Source organism: Kogia breviceps, chromosome 8 (assembly GCF_026419965.1).
Source record: "Kogia breviceps isolate mKogBre1 chromosome 8, mKogBre1 haplotype 1, whole genome shotgun sequence".
NCBI classification, from domain to species: Eukaryota; Metazoa; Chordata; class Mammalia; order Artiodactyla; family Physeteridae; genus Kogia; species Kogia breviceps.
Genome location: NC_081317.1, coordinates 71889993 through 71909551, shown reverse-complemented (window position 1 = coordinate 71909551; position 19559 = coordinate 71889993). Strand labels below are relative to the sequence as shown.

The 19559-nt window shown below is 34.7% G+C and overlaps 1 protein-coding gene across 2 annotated transcripts in view; it reads right to left on the bottom strand.

Moving 5' to 3' along the window:
- Window positions 1-19559, bottom strand: part of LOC131761976 (zinc-regulated GTPase metalloprotein activator 1B) — a 42928-nt gene that overhangs the window by 452 nt on the left and 22917 nt on the right. For both annotated transcript variants that reach the window (XM_067039550.1, XM_059073335.2), the window contains 6 exons: window positions 17675-17719; window positions 12763-12819; window positions 9897-9948; window positions 2782-2850; window positions 2614-2679; window positions 380-509 (listed from right to left, as the gene is read on the bottom strand). In XM_067039550.1, coding sequence (XP_066895651.1) covers window positions 380-509; window positions 2614-2679; window positions 2782-2850; window positions 9897-9948; window positions 12763-12819; window positions 17675-17719 — 419 coding nt within the window. The remainder of the gene's footprint in view (window positions 1-379; window positions 510-2613; window positions 2680-2781; window positions 2851-9896; window positions 9949-12762; window positions 12820-17674; window positions 17720-19559) is intronic.

Genomic DNA, 19559 nt, shown 5'->3' with positions numbered 1-19559 from the left:
ATTTTCTAATTAAGTCCCTTAGAACCAAGTTGGCATTTGGATTAATCACTTTTCTAAAATTATTTGAAGAAGAGTAAAAGGCTTAACAAGTTCTTATGATGTTATCTCATAATTAAGACAAATACATTAACCACAAGCTTATTCAGATTTACAAAAGAGGTTCAGATTGGTTAGTACTGCTTACGAAGCACATTACATCCCTTTCTCTCTCTCTCTCTTTTTTTGCTTTAGAAATTTAACCGTCAAGGGAAAAGAATCTGAAAAAAATAGACATATATGTATGTATAACTAAATCACTTTGCTGTACACCTGAAAATAACACAACATTGTAAATCAACTATACTTCAGTTTTTTAAAAAGTTAACTCTTTGTCACTTACCAATAAGGACCAATCGATTTGTTCTCTCACTGTCGTCTTCCCAGCTCACTGGTGTCTCCTCCAGTTCATACAGCTCATGAACACCCTGGACAATCACTTGTTGTGTTTTGTCTTTGATCGACACCAGCCCCTGCTCAGAGGAGAATGAGCAATCAGCCACAGTTTGAATTTAAAAGCAGAAATCGAGCATCGATGTTAATGGATTAATTACTCCCATTTCTTTTTAAAATACAAACTCACAAAGGAGATGCTGTTAAAATTACTTAATTCCAGTTATTTGTGCATTAGAGAGTTTCCTAAATCCTCCAATTTTTAAAAAGGGCTTCTGCACAAATTTTTTTAAAAACAATCCCTATTTCTAATAATAAAACTAATATACGTTATTAGGATGTTTACTCAGTGTTGCCACAATGAAAACTGAAACAACCAAATGATAAAACATGTTATATCTCAAATTCTACCAATTCTACTTTTAAGGATTTTATACTAGTTTCACACTTTTAGTGGGAAAATTTGAGAAGTTAAAGGATTTTGGTGATAATCTGTTTTTGAATGGGTTGTAATAAATGGAGTAGATAATGATGGAATAAAGGAAAAGAAAGATTTATCTGAATAAAATTCATTTAATATTGCTTTGCAGAAATGAGGAACAAATTATCTGATGAACTGGCCTACGGGGATGAAATAATTTCTCTGAAATAATGTTTGTTATACATATTTATTATAAAAATAATATATGTATTGAAAAATAGTAAGAGACAAATCACTATCATTCCCACCACATAATTTTTGATGTATTCATGTATTTGGGGTACATGTTCTTCCAGTTTTCTTGTGCAGTTTTGTTTTCTGCTTTTCAAATCTGAGTTTTAATACGTAACAACAAACTCCATGGAGAGAATTACCTAAGCATCAATTTTATACTTGTATAAAGACTTTGAAGTGTCAGCTGTTATTAAAGTTAACAGTTTAAACATGTTGATTATTTTCAGACTAGTATAATACTTTGTAACAGCAAAGAGAAGGAAGTCTATGAAGAGAAAGGCTGTGGTGCCTCAGATGTCCCAGCGTTGCTGTGATGAGAGGAAGGCCAAAAGAAGAACCAGGGAGGACAGCTGCAGAACAACTGTCATACATGAAGGACAAAATCCAGACTGGGATGGTGCAAGATGAGCCACTGAACTCTATAGAGGTCTCGTTGCTGCATTAGTATAAACACCCAAATGGTTGCTCCTCTAGGTAACCACCACCCATTCAGTACTAGGGGATAAAAGCAGTTACAGAATGAGATGTGATCTTCCAATTAGGATCACAGAATGTAGATGGGGACACAGTCATAAAGAAGCAGCAGGATCTGGCTTAGTTCCTCTGCAGGGGAACGACTGGGGAATAGACTAGGATTCAGCTGTGCTGCTCTGCAGCGCCCATCCCAGGTGGAACCAGCACAGGGAGTAAAGAAATCTAAACCAAAATAGTTTCCCGGTCATTCTAGTGACCCTAGGAAGTCGGCTGCTAGCCAGAGAATCTAGCTACTAACAGTAATGATAATAAACAGTAATAATAAAACCTTATGCACACTTCTGGAAACACAGGAGTAGACACTCAAATGACTGTTGATTGGTTAAGCACACAGCCTAGAACCCACTGCTCCCTGGAAAAAACACCTTTTGTAACATAATACCCAAATATCAAGTAATATGAATGGATTTCCAAACACAGAGCAAGAATTCTTCTAGTCCTTTGTAACACTGTCTTACAGTATAACAAATGTTTAGTGTCTGCTAAATTCATCAAGAAACATAAGGTTCAGCTATGGCAAGATTTCTAATATTACTCCTCTGTTAATGAAGCTCTCTTAGAAAAACCAACACAAGAAAACTTTCAGTTTTCTCTGACTAACCAAGCTGTGTGCCAAGGGGAGAAGAGTTTTAACAAGTCAAGTTCATTAGCCAGATAACTGCTCAGAGCACCTGGCAGTAGAGAGCAGGGGGTAACGTTTCAAAGCTTACAGGTTGTTTTAGCTGCAACACTCAATGAAGCTGTGCAAATAAATCATGCTTTATGCAATGACTTCCAAACCTTCTTTTCAGAAATGGAAATAAGGAAAAACGAAAGCAGACAAAGGTTATTTGGACTACAACTAGTCCTTGTGTTTAAGACGAAATATGGTTTTGTGTAACAGCAAAGAAAGGGACTTTGTCCAAAAGTATAAAACTGTAAGCTATGTACTGCACCTTTAGTCGTATGACCTCCATGCAGTCGTCCTTCCTGTTTCTCACATTCTTTTCCCACAGAAGATTCTGTATCAAGTGACATATTTTAATAAGATCAACCACTGCTCATAGGAACAACTACATAGCAAAACAACTGATAAATCATTAATCAGTTAAAATTGCATTCACCTGAATATAGACATTTAGACTTTCTTCCTTTGCATTTCCTGGTACTTCGAATGTGACCGTAACAATACTCTGTAAATCAAGAGATAGTCAATAATGATTTTTTATAGTAATGTCAAAGTATTTTTTTAAATCACAAGTTTTAAAATGAAAAGTAAGGAAACATTCATGGACGTTTGTGTTGCCTTAACGACTATATTAGGTATATCTTTTTCACTATATTTGCTGATTTTGGGTATCAGCAACTCCATGTTCTATATTCTGCAGAGTTAGTCAATGGCTTAGTATTTACACAGAGAAACTCTTATGAAAGGATACTCATTGTTTAATTCATTCTTTACAAGAGTCTCAGCACTAAGAGGGAGGGTAATATAGAGAGCGTATCAACTATGTACTGAACGAGGTACTTTTGCCTGGGTCACTTTATTTCATCTTTTCATTTACTCATGACAACAATCCTGTGGATTAAAGAGAATTATTTCCATTTTATAAATTGGGGAAGATGAGGCTCAGAAAAAATAAACTACCCAGAGCAAGGAATAAAACTCAAATGCAAACATTTTCTGGGAAAAATAAATATAAATTAAAAGATTCAGTTCATCTCTGACCAAATATGTACCAAGGGAAGAAGAGTTCCTAGATATGAGAATGATAATATAATGTCATCTTTGGTTTTAGAAGGTTGACATCAACATTTATAGAATGTTAACTCTGAGATTTATTTTTCCTCCTGATCTTGATAAACCTCTCACTGTCCACTCTAAGGAATCAAAAGCTTCAGATTTCCTCTAGCTGAGCACAAAATTAAATCCAAACCTCCGTTTGCCACAGTAACCCAAAATTTCAAAATTAATCATAAAAATACACAAGGGCTAAGCATAACACAATAAAAGCACAAACACCACCTTGGATAATAACATGCTCAAACCAAGCTTTAAAACAGGCAGGACAAACACAGTAATGCACAGCTGTGCATAACTGTCTAGAACCACATATCTTAACAAATAATACTTAGAAATCCATACCAAAATGTATAGCAAGTCATACAGCATATCAAAATATACAGCACAAGGTTGCCAAATGAAACATAATTTGTCAGTTTCAAAAGACAGTAGTAATTCAACTTTCAAAAATGCTTAAAATGTGCTTTATTCAAGTTGGATAACTTGGCTTTTAACATTGGGAATGTCTCAGTATAGGACTCAATACTGTCTTATTCTTAGCTTAAAGAATTTTGGATCAGGAATGATTTTCCTTTTGGCAAGTTAGAGATATGACAATATCTCTAAGGGGTACAATTAACTCCAATGTGAGATTTTTTTAAATGGTTTTAAAAATTAAGACAATGTGTCATGGGGCTCAAGGAGGGAGAGATACTTTTAGAACTAGATGTTTTTCTGTACCAATAAACTCTTCTCATATTAGACAAACCCTAAAGAAGATGAAACCCATAAATGCCCAGTGCAGAAGATAAGGGTCACAACGCATAGTTCACAACTGGCTCTACTAATAAGTACACATAGAATGCCACCTGGGTTTTCTCATCTACCTTACCACCTTCCAAACCCAGGTCCTCTTTATCAGGATGACCAAGAAATCCATGAAAAATAGAGAAATGCATTAAACATCACTCAGTGATAAAACTGTAATGACATACATAATATGTCCTAGGTATTACCCACTTCAGACTTCTTTTTGAACCTAAAAAATTTTTATTTTGAACCTAAAATTAACTCTCCTTTCCCCAGACACAGAAAGAAGCAGAAAACCTGAGGCAATAATTCAGAAAACTGAAGCAAAATAAGGTACTGCCCCTAAAATAAAATTTAGGAATAACTCCCCAATTTTTGTAGTTTGGTGTGTTTTTTCTTTAACCTACCAGGTTATTTCCCTCAGTTTTCTACTCTTTTACAAACAATACCTAATATGCAATAATTTCTATATATTTTTTCATCTGGAAAACTAAGCCCACTAACATGCTTTAACACAAAACCTCTGTCGCCACACTCCACTCCTCTGCTCCTCTTTCCCTGTATCACCTCTGCTGTGATATCCTGCCATCAGGTACATAGCTAAATATTTGGTGTTTTCATCCAAATCAGTTTATCTTCTAAATTTCCCTATTTCTAGGTTCCTCTTGTCAATCTAGGCTTGTTTCCCATCACTTCTCTCTCTCCTTGCTGCTCACCATCAGTTACTTAGGCTATTCATGCAAGCCCACCTATGCTCGTTTTATACCATTTCCATTCTCACTGTAACCAGCATGGATCAGGCCCTAATCACAGGGTATCTGGACTTCTGCAATATCTTCCTGCTTGGTCTCCTGACTCCACACTCCAATCCAGCTTACCGGACACTGTCCAATAGCAGAGCATGAGTTCTCTTTGTCTGGCAAATCAAAGCTTAATACCTTGGGTCAGGATTCCAATACCAAGCATTCATCAAGACTTCTGCACTAGAATACTGCTCTTCTAGAGTACTGTCACTTTCCCACTTTTAAAGATCTGGATTGTTCTTTCCCGTATTTCTTCCAGTCTAAAAAAGCACAAAAAACAAAAAACCTCCGAGTTTAAGGCTACTTTCTGGTGTATAAATCAGAATAGCAGTTACGAAGAAGAAGGGTTACCAACTGGGAAGGGACACAAGGGAACTCTCTTAACAGTGTTGGAAATCTTTATCTTGATCTGAATGAGAATTACAGAGATATGTGTTCATATGTACCTATGGACAGCTATATAGGCACAAATGTAAGTAAAGATACATTGACTTGTACTCTAAAAATTTGTATGCTTTACTGTATGTTTAAAAAAAAAGAAAAAAAAAAACTATCTTTCATGAAGCTTCAGATCCACTAAACCAAATGAGACTGTTCATGCTTCTGAAACCCATAGTCCTTGGTCTGCAATATTATATTATACTCTGCCCTATGTTTATATATCTAAAGCAGGAAAGTGCATCAGAATCTCCTGCAGAGCTTTTTTTAAAAAAATAGACATGCCCTATTTACTGGTGAAATAACATAATGTCTGGGATTTTCTTTAATACATACCAGCAAAGGTGATGGGTATTTGCAGGTTCATTATACTATTCCACTTTTATTTATGCTTGAAATTTTCTATTAAAAATGTTTTTAAAACACTCCAGCAAAAGAAATGTTAGGAAGATGGATAAAATAAAATCGGCAAAATGGTAAAAGCCATTGCAACTGGGTCATCTGCACAGGGGATTGATTCATTTTAATATTCTCTCTACTTTTGTATATCTTTGAAAATTTTCATAATAAAATGTTAAGAATATACATACACATTAATTTGCACATACCCAAGGTCTACTCCTGGAGATGTGAGAGATGGGGACCACTGAATGTCCAATAGTTTTTAAAAGCCCACAAGTGATTCTGACCTACATCCCCATTTGAGAATCACAGCTTTTCATTCTTCACTGAGCACCCACCATATACCACATCCTGTGCTAAGCAATGAGGAATGTATATTTAGCAATTTGTAGACTACTGTAAGGGAAAAGCACTTCAACCCAAACTACAAAACATTATAAATGCCACGACAGGGGTACATTCAAGATACTGTGGCTGTAGATAATGGCCATGATAAAGGTTCTTGAAAGTAAATACTACATATTCTTCATTTTCTACTCCTTATGACTCCTAGTATGATGTCCTTCACCTAGAAGAATGTGATGTGCTTTAACTTCTTCTTTATGACTAATACTGAGTATCATAAAGAATTTTTCTAAAAATTCTACCTCTAGGGACTTGTAACTTCTCTCATTCACACATTTGAAAGATAAGTAAGATACACTGTGCTCGAGGATTAGAAGAATTAATATTGTTAATGTGTCCATACCACCCAAAGCAATCTACAGATTCAATGCAATCCCTATCAAAATACCCTTGGCATTTTTCTACAAAACTAGAACAAATGATCCTAAAATTTGTATAGAACCAGAAAAGACCCAAAAAGCCAAAGCAATCTTGAGAAAGAACAAAGATGGAGGTATCACACTCCTTGATTTCAAACTATATTATAAGGCTATAGTCATCTAAACAGTATGATACTGGCACATAAACAGACACACAGATCATTGAAATAGGTTACAGAGCCCAGAAATAAACCCACACTTATATGGTCAATTAATCTACAACAAAGGAGGCAAGAATATACAATGAGGAAAAGACAGTCTCTTCAGTAAATTGTACTAGGAAAACAGGACAGCTACATGGAAAAGAATGAAACTAGACCACTTTCTTAAACTGTATAAAAAATAAACTTGAAATGGATTAAAGACTTAAATGTAAGAATTGAAACCAAAAAACTCCTAGAAGAAAACAGAAACACTACACTCTTTGACATAGGTCTTAGCAATATTTTCTTTGATCTGTTTCCTCAGATAAGAACAACTAAAGCAAAAATAAACTACTGTGACTACATCAAACCAAAAAGTTTTTGCACAGCAAACAAAACCATCAGTAAAATGAAAAGGCAACCTACTGAATGGGAGAAGATATTTGCAACTGATTTGTCTACATGATTAATATCCAAAATATACAAAGAAATCACACAATTCAGTATCACAAAAAACCGAAACAATCTGATTAAAAAATGGGCAGAAGATATGAACAGACATTTTTCCAAGACATACAGATGGGCAACAGACACATGAAAAGATGCTCAGTATCACTAAGCATCAGGGAAAAGCAAATCAACCACAATGAGATATGACCTCACACCTGTCAAAATGGCTATTCTCAAAAAGACAACAAATAGTAAGAGTTGGCAGAGATGTAGAGAAAAGGGAACTCTCATGCACTGCTGGTAGGAATGAAAATTGGTACAGCCACTATGGAAAATAATAATGAAGCTTCCTCAAAAAATTAAAAATAGGACTACCATACAATCCAACAATTCCACTTCTGGGTATTTATCCAAAGAAAATGAAAACACTAATTTGAAAATATATATGCCCCCCCAATGTTCATTGAAGCATTATGTATTTACAATAGCCAAGATATGGAAACAACCTAAGTGTTCACTGACTGATGAATGCATAAAGAAGATGTGGTATATGTGTTGTGTGTGTGTGTGTGTGTGTGTGTGTGTGTGTATGTATACACACAATGGACTATTACTCAGCCATAAAAGACTGAAATCTTGCCATTTGTGACAGTATGGATGGGCCTAGAAGTATTATGCTAAGTAAAATAAATCACACAGAGAAAGACAAATATCTTATGATTTCACTTATATGTAGAAACTAAAAAGCAAAACAAACAAGCATACACAGCAAAACAAAAACAGACTCATATATAACAGAGAAAAAAATGGTAGTTGCCAAAGGGACAGGGCAGGGGGATAGGCAAAACAGGTGAAGGAGACTAAGAGATACAAACTTCCAAATTGTAAAATAAATAAATCACGGGGATGTAACGTACAGCAGAGGGAATATAGTCAATAATATTGAAGTAACTTTGTATGGTGACAGATGGTAACTAGACTTACCATGGTGATCATTTCATAATGTACAAAAATACTGAATCATTACGTTGTACACCTGAAACTAGTAATATCTTATTCTGTAATAACACTGTAGGTCAATTACACTTCAATAAAATAGATAAATGAAGATGAATATTCTATTAAAAGTTTCTCAGAGAAAAATGCCACAAACATGGTAGTATAGTTTCCATAAATATGAGCCAAAATGAAGACAAATGAACAAGTATGCTATTATCTTGGCCCTATTACAATTAATAACTCAAAAAATAAGTATCAGTCTCAAGATAAAGGAAAGAATGCCAGGCACACTGCTCACTCATATGCCCCCTTTTCACCGTGTTTTAAGAAGTTACCCTTTTTTTTTTCTTACATTCCATATATATGTGTTAGCATACGGTATGTGTTTTTCTCTTCCTGACTTACTTCACTCTGTATGACAGACTCTAGGTCCATCCACCTCACTACAAATAACTCAATTTCGTTTCTTTTTATGGCTGAGTAATATTCCATTGTATATATGTGCCACATCTTCTTTATCCATTCATCTGTCAATGAACACTTAGGTTGCTTCCATGTCCTGGCTATTGTAAATAGAGCTGCAATGAACATTTTGGTACATGACTCTTTTTGAATTATGGCTTTCTCAGGGTATATGCCCAGTAGTGGGATTGCTGGGTCGTGAAGAACCTAGGCGTAAGACAGGAATAAAGACACAGACCTACTAGAGCATGGACTTGAGGATATGGGGAGGGGGAAGGGTAAGCTGTGACAAAGTGAGAGAGTGGCATGGACATATATACACTACCAAACGTAAAATAGATAGCTAGTGGGAAGTAGCCGTATAGCACAGGGAGATCAGCTAGGTGGTTTGCGACCACCTAGAGGGGTGGGATAGAGAGGGTGGGAGGGAGGGAGATGCAAGAGGGAAGAGATGTGCGAACATATGTATATGTATAACTGATTCACTTTGTTGTAAACCAGAAACTAACACACCATTGTAAAGCAATTATACTCCAATAAAGATGTTAAAAAAAGAAGTTACCCTTAAGCTCCACCATCCACAACTTGCTTAAAAGAAAGATGGTTACAGTGAAAATATACTTTCTTTGTTTCTAGCATCTTCAATATTTACCTCAGGAATTATAGTTTTAGAGCATGAAAAACACCTTAAGGAGTTCAAATTTACAGTGCTATCTGAAGGTGAAATCAAAGTCAATTTTAATTTAAATTAGCCATCAATGCCCGTACTAGACTTTTCCTTAATCAGTTAGTTAAATATAGTTAAAAATAGGCTGCATAAAGAACCCCCAGGCTGCTTTTATATAGTAATTCCCTTCAGAAGAACTAACCAAAATATGTTGACTGACCTGTGGAATGGAGAAGCTAAAAAGCATGATTTTCTAAGATTCTAAATAACTCTGGTTTGATGAACTCCTATTATGTATTAAGAAACTACATTAGATGACCTCAAAAGCATTTAACTTCTGAAAACTATCAAAATAGTTCAAAAATGCTTTATAAAAAAGAATTCTAATAAAACAATCCTAAACAGAACAATTTAGTTAAAGATACTTTAAAAACATTTTTTTAAGATTTTTTTTTTACCTGATCAAGGTGAGGTTGTGTTGTTGGCACATTTTGAAGTTTTCTCTGCAAACTAAGAATAACTTGATTATAAATTCAGAGCTCAATACACTCCTGATTAAACCTTATATATTACTGAGAGATACAAAGCTAAACAAGGGAGAGACTTTCCACAACTGAATCTATCACACAGCTCCAATTTTACATGCTGTTTTACATATTCTAATAGACAAACACTGGCAGACTGTTTAAAAACTTTTCTTAAAAATGTATATACATTTACATACATACATATACACATAATAGAGATAAAAACTAACCTTTAGCAACACTATTTGGTGTGGTTAAATATGCTAAATAAATTTCTTTTTTATTTCCAAAAGATCTAATACAGGCCTAGGAAAATATACATAAGCATTTTACAATTGCTCAAAATTTCATCAACTCTCCACATGCTTCCTCAGATGAAAATAATGCTGGAACCTAAAGAAAATTAGAAGGGTAAATTTTTCCTTTATCAATGTTTTCCCTTGAATATATCTACTTAAAAAACAAAACAAAACAGTATCCATAAATGTAAGCCTTCTATACAGTCAGTTACCAGTAGTTGAGAGAAAACAAAAGGTCAGAATCCTAAAAATGCATTGTTCTGATATGGAAAGAGCAAAAGATCAATATGCCATAAATTATAACCATAACAACTGCAGCATACCTTTAGAGACTTATGGGGATAGGTCGGGAGGAGGAAAAGGACTTAAAACCTTGCAGATGTTTTGCCTTGAAGAACAGTGAGGGGTAAATTAGTAACAGCAAGTTTAGGAAAGAGAAAAGGCTTGTAGGAACTGTTGGAGGGAATGAGTCTCCTTGGGGGTTCTTAATAGGGAAAGTGTCAAATTAAATCCTTCCCAGCTGGTTGCTCAGGAAAGGATTCTCTTGTTGAGCATCTAAGCACAAAGAAAAGTGATGCAGAGGCGTATCCAGAACAAGGCTTCACCTTAAACAGCTGCTTCTTTAAGTGTCACTAACGCAGTACCTCTGGAATGAAATGACCTTAGAATATGTTTGAAAAATTCTATGTTCTATGTTCACTGTGTTCAATATTTAATGTTGGACAATGACTGCCTACAACTTCCACAGGGAAGGAAAAAGTTTTCCTCTACCTCTTAAGTCCGTGGCTGGGTCTGAAAATTAGATTGACGAAGATTAACAAGAGAAAAGCACATACATTTATTTAATAAAGGTTTTATTTGACAAAGGAACCTTCATAGGGAAATGAAGACCTGAAGAATGGTTAAACCTAAGTGTTTTTGTGCTAGGTTTGATGAAGAGTGAAAAGCCACAGAAAGATATGATAGGACAGAGGATGAGCCAAGTGTAGTAAACTAGGGGAAACTCAGAGAGGCCTATGCCTTCAGATTCCTCGTGTCTCCCTTTGTCTTCAGAGATAGGATGCTCTTTTCCTCTGGGTGTAGAGAGGTTACCTTTCACATAAGGGTGTTAAGACTCATCTTACTTCAGAGGAAATGGGAGAAAATATTTGCAAATCATGTATCTGATGAGGGGTTAATACCTAGATTATTTAAGAACACCTACAATTCAGCCACAACAACAACAAAAAACAAATACTCCAACTAAAATATGGGGAAAGTACTTGAACAGACATTTCTCCAAAGATAATATACAAATGGCCAACAAGTAAATGAAAAGATGCACAATATCTAATTGTTAGAGAAATGCAAATCAAAACCACAGTGAGTTATCACCTCACATCCATTGGGACAGCTACTACCAAAAACAACAGAAAATGGCAAGGATGTGGAAAAACTGGAACACTTGTGCACTGTTTGTGGGAATGTAAAATAGTTCAGCTGCTATGGAAAACAATATGGTGATTCCTCAAAATATTAAAAACAGAATTACCATTTGATCCAGCAATCTCACTTATGGGCATATATCCAAAAGAATTTAAAGCAGGATCTTGAAGAGAGATTTGCACACCCAACCCATGTTCATAGCAGAATTATTCACAATAGCCAAGAGGAAGAAGCAACCTAAATGTCCATCAATGAATAAATGGATAAAGAAAAAATGGTATATACATAAAATGGAATATTATTTAGCCTTTAAAAAGACAATGTTGTCACATGCTACAAAATGGATGAAACTTGAGAACTATGTGAAATAAGCCAGTCACAATAAGACATATACTGTATGATTTCACTTATTTGAGGTATCTAAAGTAATCAAATTCTTAGAAACAGATAACAGAATGGTGGTTACCAGGGGCTGCAGGGAGGGGAACACCAGGAGTTGTCATCTGATTGGTATAGAGTTTCAGTTTTGCAAAATGAGAAAGTTATGTAGATCCACTGCTAACAATGTGAATATACTTAACACTACTGAACTGTACACTTAAAAATGGGTAAGAATAATTTTTTTAAAAAAGATATCGATGTCCAGGGAAAAACAATTTGTTCTTCTTTGCCTATCAAAAGGATTCTCTCTGGGGAAAGAGGCAGGAAACTGATCCATCACTACCGGAAAGGGAGTATCTGTGGGAACACACCAAACTAAAATTTTCTAAGTATTTCATGCATTTTCTCATGGAAAGAATTACACATAGTGGTTGGTAAAGAAATATTAACAATAAGTTTCTAAAGTTAACTACCATTTACACTATAATTTATGTAGGAGAATACACATGATTTCCGAACATACATTTAGCAAAACTTTCAAGAATGTAATCATTAGGAATGGTCTTGTATGCCAAAGAAATGACAGGAAGCATAAATCAAATGTGCATCTGTGTAAATCATTCCTGTGACTCCTATAACTGCAGAATAAAAAGTACATTATAATAAAAGTGACCAGAATACAGGAAACATACCTTATTCCAGAGAGACTGTCAAAGGCATGAAGATCTAATATACTTGAGAGATCAACTCTAAAAGGAAGAAAACCATTTTGAAGTGTTAATTTCTGTAAAATATATTCAATTAATCAAGAAAAAAATCTCTATTCTGCTAGAAATGCAGACATAAATGTTAATCAGTATATACTATTTTGGGAAAAATAAAATGACAGGCAAGGAACAAAAAGCTGTTGTAAAAAAATTTTTATGGAATTTTTTATACATAAAATTTTAAAAATTGAATAAATGGTTTAAGACCAAGGCAGAAAATTACTTGGTTATTGCTTCAATAAATTGTAGTGGTTTTTTTGGTTTGTTTTTACCTTCAATTATCTTTTCAATCCTGAAAATTTGAGCTTTTCAAACTATATTTTTATAACAACAACAAAAAATCAGTTAAAGAAATGAAACTTTTCAAAAGTAGCAGTTTATTACTCAAAAGATGAAATGAGGGAAATTGAACAAATGGAAATAACACAGTAGTATAGGTACATTATCTTTGGAATTTCTGTATTTCTTTTACTCCAGCCCTGCTTTCATGATACAACAGGGAGTATCATAAGAATATGAGGAGTCAAACAATCAATGTATAAATATTCACTCTAGGACCCTTATCTACACCTAAAGAATGTGGTTTGATTTTATATCCTTCAGATGGGGTTGCATATAGACTGAAACTTCCCAGTTAGTGCTCTGTCTGAATAAACATTATTTTTATTATAATTATTTGGTGGTAATTAAGCCTAATTTATTAGGAAAGCAGAGATTAAAATCAGAAGAGATTATATCACAGTTAGCATTAGGTTTGGTTTAAATACATAAAAGTAAACTTATAAAGACTAGTGATTGAGTTCCAAATTTTACGTCAGCCTATGAAACAGTAAAGGACAGTGATTTCTCCATAATCAAAGCTATAATGAAGGAATGTTTAAAGAAAATGACAACTATAATTGTCTCAAAATCAGACTCCAGGGATTTGCCAAACATTTATTAAATTTTCTCACAAGGAACAAAACTTTGCAAATTCAAAATTTTTTCAAATAAAAAAACATGTAAAAGCCATCCCCTTTAACTTAGGGCTGACCAGCTGTGTCTGCTTTGTTCATTCTCAACAGTCTGCCATATATTCATACTTGTGACAACAATACTGTTAGATTGTGAACACTTCTCCTGGCACAAGGCAGACAAATTCCCATCTTATTAAAAGAAGAATACTCCACAGTTCTATGTTAACAGACTGTAATATTTCAAATTCTGGACATTCTAGATGAACAGAATTAGGAAAATAATCAAGCAAAGAAGTATAAATGTTCCATGAAGAAATTTTTTAATATCAATTTACATAAGAGACCAAAGCCTTAACATTAAACCTGTTTCCTTTCACACCATCACAGTTGAGCAAATATTTATACTGACAGGTGACAAGTGGATGAAGTTTTCCACCAAGTTTATCACCTTTAACTTAGGAAATAGCTTAAAGTTTAAAAAGTTTACACATGCTAATTGTGTGAATATCAAAATTCAGGTCAACTGTGTGAATACCAAAAGTCAGTTTGAAACACAAGTTTCTAAATACACTACAGTTTTCACTGCAACAGTGTCCTTGAGAATACATATCATAGATTTAGAAATAATTCTGCTTTGTACCCAGATTCTTTTGATATTTTCAAACAGGATCAACAAAAGACCTATACAGGTTAAATTCTACAGTATCAAAGTCTCTCACTGTATCTCACCAGATTCTCAATGGAGAATAAAAGAGGAAAAAGTCTAAGGTTCCAGATGAAAGTTGCCATGGACTTTAGTACCACCATCAAAAGTAAATTCCTTCACTCATCCAAGGCATATAACTAGAAAACTAATTTCCATGGCATCAAATTTTATTTAACTTCCCCCTTCAGAGATAAAAACTTCGGATCTTTTCCAAAATATTAACACAGAAAAAATAAATAGACTATTACCATCATGTAAAAACTGAATGGGAGGGCTTCCCCGGCGGTGCAGTGGTTGAGAGTCCGCCTGCCGATGCAGGGAACACGGGTTCGTGCCCCGGTCCGGGAAGATCCCACATGACGCGGAGCGGCTGGGCTCGTGAGCCATGGCCGCTGAGCCTGCGCGCCCGGAGCCTGTGCTCCGCAACGGGAGAGGCCACAACAGTGAGAGGTCCGCGTACCGCCAAAAAAAAAAAAAAAAAACTGAATGGGAGAATGAAGCAAACAGAGGGGAAGGAAAAAAGTTCCAAAGCTCATCATCTTTTCTCCTAATTTCCTGAACTATCCATGCCAGGAGTACCTAATCTTTTCTCTATGAGGAGCTTTCAATTATCTGTATGTCTAAATACTGCTTTAAGTTGCTTAAGACCAAGGACAGGAGAATGAAAAAGGAAGAGGGCTCTGGCTGTCTCAGGGGAGGGGAGTTCAGCAACTACTCCAGAGATATAGTTGTCTTTTCAAAGTTCAGTGAGTCTCAGAAACAGGGGCCACCAGACCACCCCAGACCTACGAGTTGTTGATACCATCCAATAGTAAGTCTTGAACTCTAGAGCTAAATTTCCAAATGCCCTCACTAGTGGCATCTCAAACTCAGTGTTTACAAAACGGAACTAATGCCCTTTACCAAACCCACTGCTATCACTACCCTACCCCCCAAAGTTGCCCCTCCTTCCTGTATTTCCTAACTTGGAGAACAGCATCACATTCAATCCATCTCCCAAGAGTCATACTGCTTTTAAAGTCCTTCATTAATTCCTTGCTGCCTACTGGAGAAAATCCAAACCACGTGTCACGGTGTTCAAGACCCTTTGTGGTAATTTCTCCATCTCCACAGTCATACCTCTTTTTCTCTCTGCAACATAATACAATGTGTTCTAGCTATTCTAAAATATTCACAGGTTCTGGAATACAAAATCTTCCTTATGTCAAGAAAGCCACTGCTACTCTTGTCCATCTGGAAAACTCCTATTCATTCTTCAAGATTCAAGTTAATGATAACCTTCTCAGTCAAAATTTTCTGACTCTTCATCAAGAAGAGTTGAATAGTTGTTCCTCTATCTTCCTGATCTTATAGGATCCTGTGCATTTAATGTTACTGTTATATTGATAATATTTAATGTATTGATTTTTGCTTGTTTTCTTGTCTCTCCCAAATGACTAATCTTAAAGGCAGAGTTTTTACCTTATACATTGCTTAAATCCTCAACATTCCATGAAATGCCTAGCAACTAGTAGAATGATCAGTAAACTGTTGAATTAACTTATTATTGATCAAGTGGACTTTGGTTTTCCTGTATCCAGTCCATTTAATCTCCAAGATTTTTTTTAAAAGTCTGGAAAAGATAAGAATGGCACTTCTTCTAATCTTCCACTCCTGAAGTCCATCAGAACTTCCATTTGCCTCAAAATCAACTTAAGTCTCACCAATGAGACCATACTATGCCATTCTTATTCCTTAACTTAAATACTCAAGGTTAGCCTTTTCTACACGTTTATAGCAGTTTTATGACTGTCATTTTACTATTGTAAGCGTTTGCCAACCACAAGATGCTTAAGAGGTTAAAATTTTTTTAAGAAAGAAAGAAAATTAAAATTTTTTCTTTATTTCAGAAAGCTCCTAGATTCTCAGATGTGCTGGCAAAAAACCTGATTTACAATATTTGTAAATACAAACTGAACAAATGCTATTACAACAAAACCACAGCTATTTATGGGTATGATTTTTTAAAACTTAATTAAGCATTATATGGTTGTCTGTGTGTCATTTTGTAAAAAGCAGAAAATTTAAGAAGAAAGAAAATGGTAATGCAACAGGAAGAAGACAGATACTGAGGAATGGCTCATGGTATGAGTTAGGTTATCACAGATCTTCTACACTGGAATTTGAAATGAAGGGAGCACATGTGGTATATGCTTATAGAGGACTTAACACTAAGGGCATTCTTCTGCTACCTCTACCAACAGAGTGACTTCTGAGAATGCATGCCAAATTAATTCCCCAGCTGTTCACATGCATATAAGCAGCTGCTGCTTTTACTACCTAACACTTATGGTAGTCTGTCAGCACCTCTAATCTCTACCATGGCAGACAAGCCACGCAACTAAGGCCTTTGCTGTACTTCCGAGGACAGAATCTCTGAATTGAGAACTGGGTGGCACTAGACTGCCAGCTGTGAGCCTCAGAGCTTCTAGCTGCATGTTGCTGGGTCTATCAGCTGCTAAGCCATTCTTGCTAAAAAATAAGCTTAACAAAAATACCTCTGTACAGAAATTTTCTGAAATCATGATAGCACTCAATGCAAAATACAGTTCAATCTACAGAAGTTCATTTTACAGATGTTTTAAGAACATATCTATTTTATAAAGTAAGGCACATCTGTATGAACAAAATTAAAAAGAGAGAAGAACCTATAGGAAATCAAAATCAAAATATTTAAAAAGAATGCATCAGGAACTTAAATGTAAAGGGTCCATGTATTTTTACATGACATTATTTTTGCAACTATTAAACACTCAGAAAGTTTTAAAAATATTAAAAAGCCATCTAAATATCTCATATTAAGATAAGATTCCTAATAGTATTATATTTTCAGATTTCTATATTAATTACTTCCTTGAGTGGTTCAAAATCCTATGTTTTCTTCCTCATTAAAGCAAAAGCACAGTTACACAGTGTAATCATGGCTCTAAGGTCTTAGTTACAAGACCTCAGTTACAATATATTAACTAAATATACCAAACTAATTTATAAAGAACATTCAAAACAACCTTTTGTGCCTATTTTTTTTAAATGCACATGTATCTTCCTTATATTAGAATCAAACAGTTATCAATTACTTAATATTTATTAACTAAAATTATTTATTGTTAATATTAGTAACAGCTTTTAAAAGTACCTTGATCTTTGTGTTTCTAAAATTTTTCCCAGTCCATTTGTTAATCTGAAATAAATATAAAAATGAGGAAAGTAAAAAAATGTTAACTTTTTAAAAAAAATTCCATCACATTATTTCTAAAACATGAACTAAGCATATACAAATATATCCTAGAGCTAGAGAACAATAAACAATAAAAAACAAACTTACATTTCTTATAGTTTAGTTTTTCCTTCTAATCATAAATCAGGTACATTCCACTTATGCATTAAAACATGATATGAAAAAATCTGCACAACTGACAGATTAGGGGCTACTTTGTGATTTATATAAAGACCCTTCACTTTAGAAAAAATGATTCATAAATAGCCAGTAATTCTAATATTCTTAAAATGAATAGATAAACTTTTAACTGACACCTAATTTTCGTCAACACACATTGTGGAAATGGCTATACACACACTAGATATAAAAACCTAGTTATGAGTGGCTTTGACCCCAGCCTGTCCTCAGTATTCAGCCACACGTCCAGTTTTTTAATAGAATAACCTCTTCAGTTTTCTAGCTAGGATCTCCACCTACCCTGCCAGGCCTCCCCTTTCAGATACAAAGATAATGAAATATGGCTCCCTTTGTATGGCACCAAAAATACTTATTAAATCCTTTGCAGTAAACTGTACACCTCATCTATTTATATCATCAGTTCCATTGCCTTTAGGGTTACTTGCTGAAGATATGTGCTATTTGTTCAAGCTTGTTCTCATGGATAAGCCTTCCCAATGATTCTGAGGCAAGTCTCTACTAATTCACAAAACTCTTAATCTTCTCTTTTGAATATACTCTATAACCTGAAGGCTATTTCCTCTCAAACCTGTTTATCTTCTTCCAACTCTTCAAATCTAATTCTGAGTAAGTCGCAAGTCTGAGGTACAATGGAGGGTAAAAAGCCCAAAGGGTCTGTAATTTATCAAAGTGCTTTGTCAAACTCTTTTCTGGTATTGCTATAGAGTACAGGCTGACAACAAGCTAGCTAATGTCAATACTGCTCATGTTAGAGATCCAGCTTATATAGTCAGTATGGGGATAGAAATGCCCAGTAGTAACAATTTCTCTTTTTATGCCAAAAATGTTTGTGACATAGATTATGTTCCCCATCCTACAATCACAACGATGCATAGGATTTTGAAAAGAGAAACAAAATTTAGGAGAGCAGTGTCAAAAGGGGTAAAAGAAATAATCTCCATTCACCACTTTCATTTTTCTAGACTTTTCAAAAATATCAACCATCTTTCTATTTCTTTCATTTTTTTATTCACTGTAACTGGAAATTGCTATGTAAACTAACAAAAAAACTACAATCTAATAATGATAATAATAGCTAACAGAGCACTTACTATGTATCAGGCACTGTGTGTAGCTTACCAACAATGCCTCAAACCAAACGCAGATTCCAAAGTCCATGATTTTAAACATTATTCAATACTATACAGCACTACCTACCCTCCACATGGAGACACTCTTACAGCTTTTTATAGTAAAGTCTAAGAGGATATTACTACTAAAATAAGCCAAATAAGAAGAAAAATATGAATTCTTTCTTCTGCAATCATTAACCACTGCAGCCAAAATCCTAATGAGCCTTACCTTTACTGATTCAATTCATAACATATATTATATGAACTGGCACTTGACAAACTCAAAATCTGATGTCAGCAGATTGTATGCACTGAAGATGACCAATAATAAAAGCTATCAAACGTTTCTCTGTAGATGGCTTTTATTAGTTTAGGTCTTACAAAATAATTAAAAGTCCCTGAACTCTAACCCCATTTGAAAAGTCCAAATGACTTCTGGATCTTTTAACACATATCTGAGTACCATTCATATTGTCCTATGTTGATCAGCC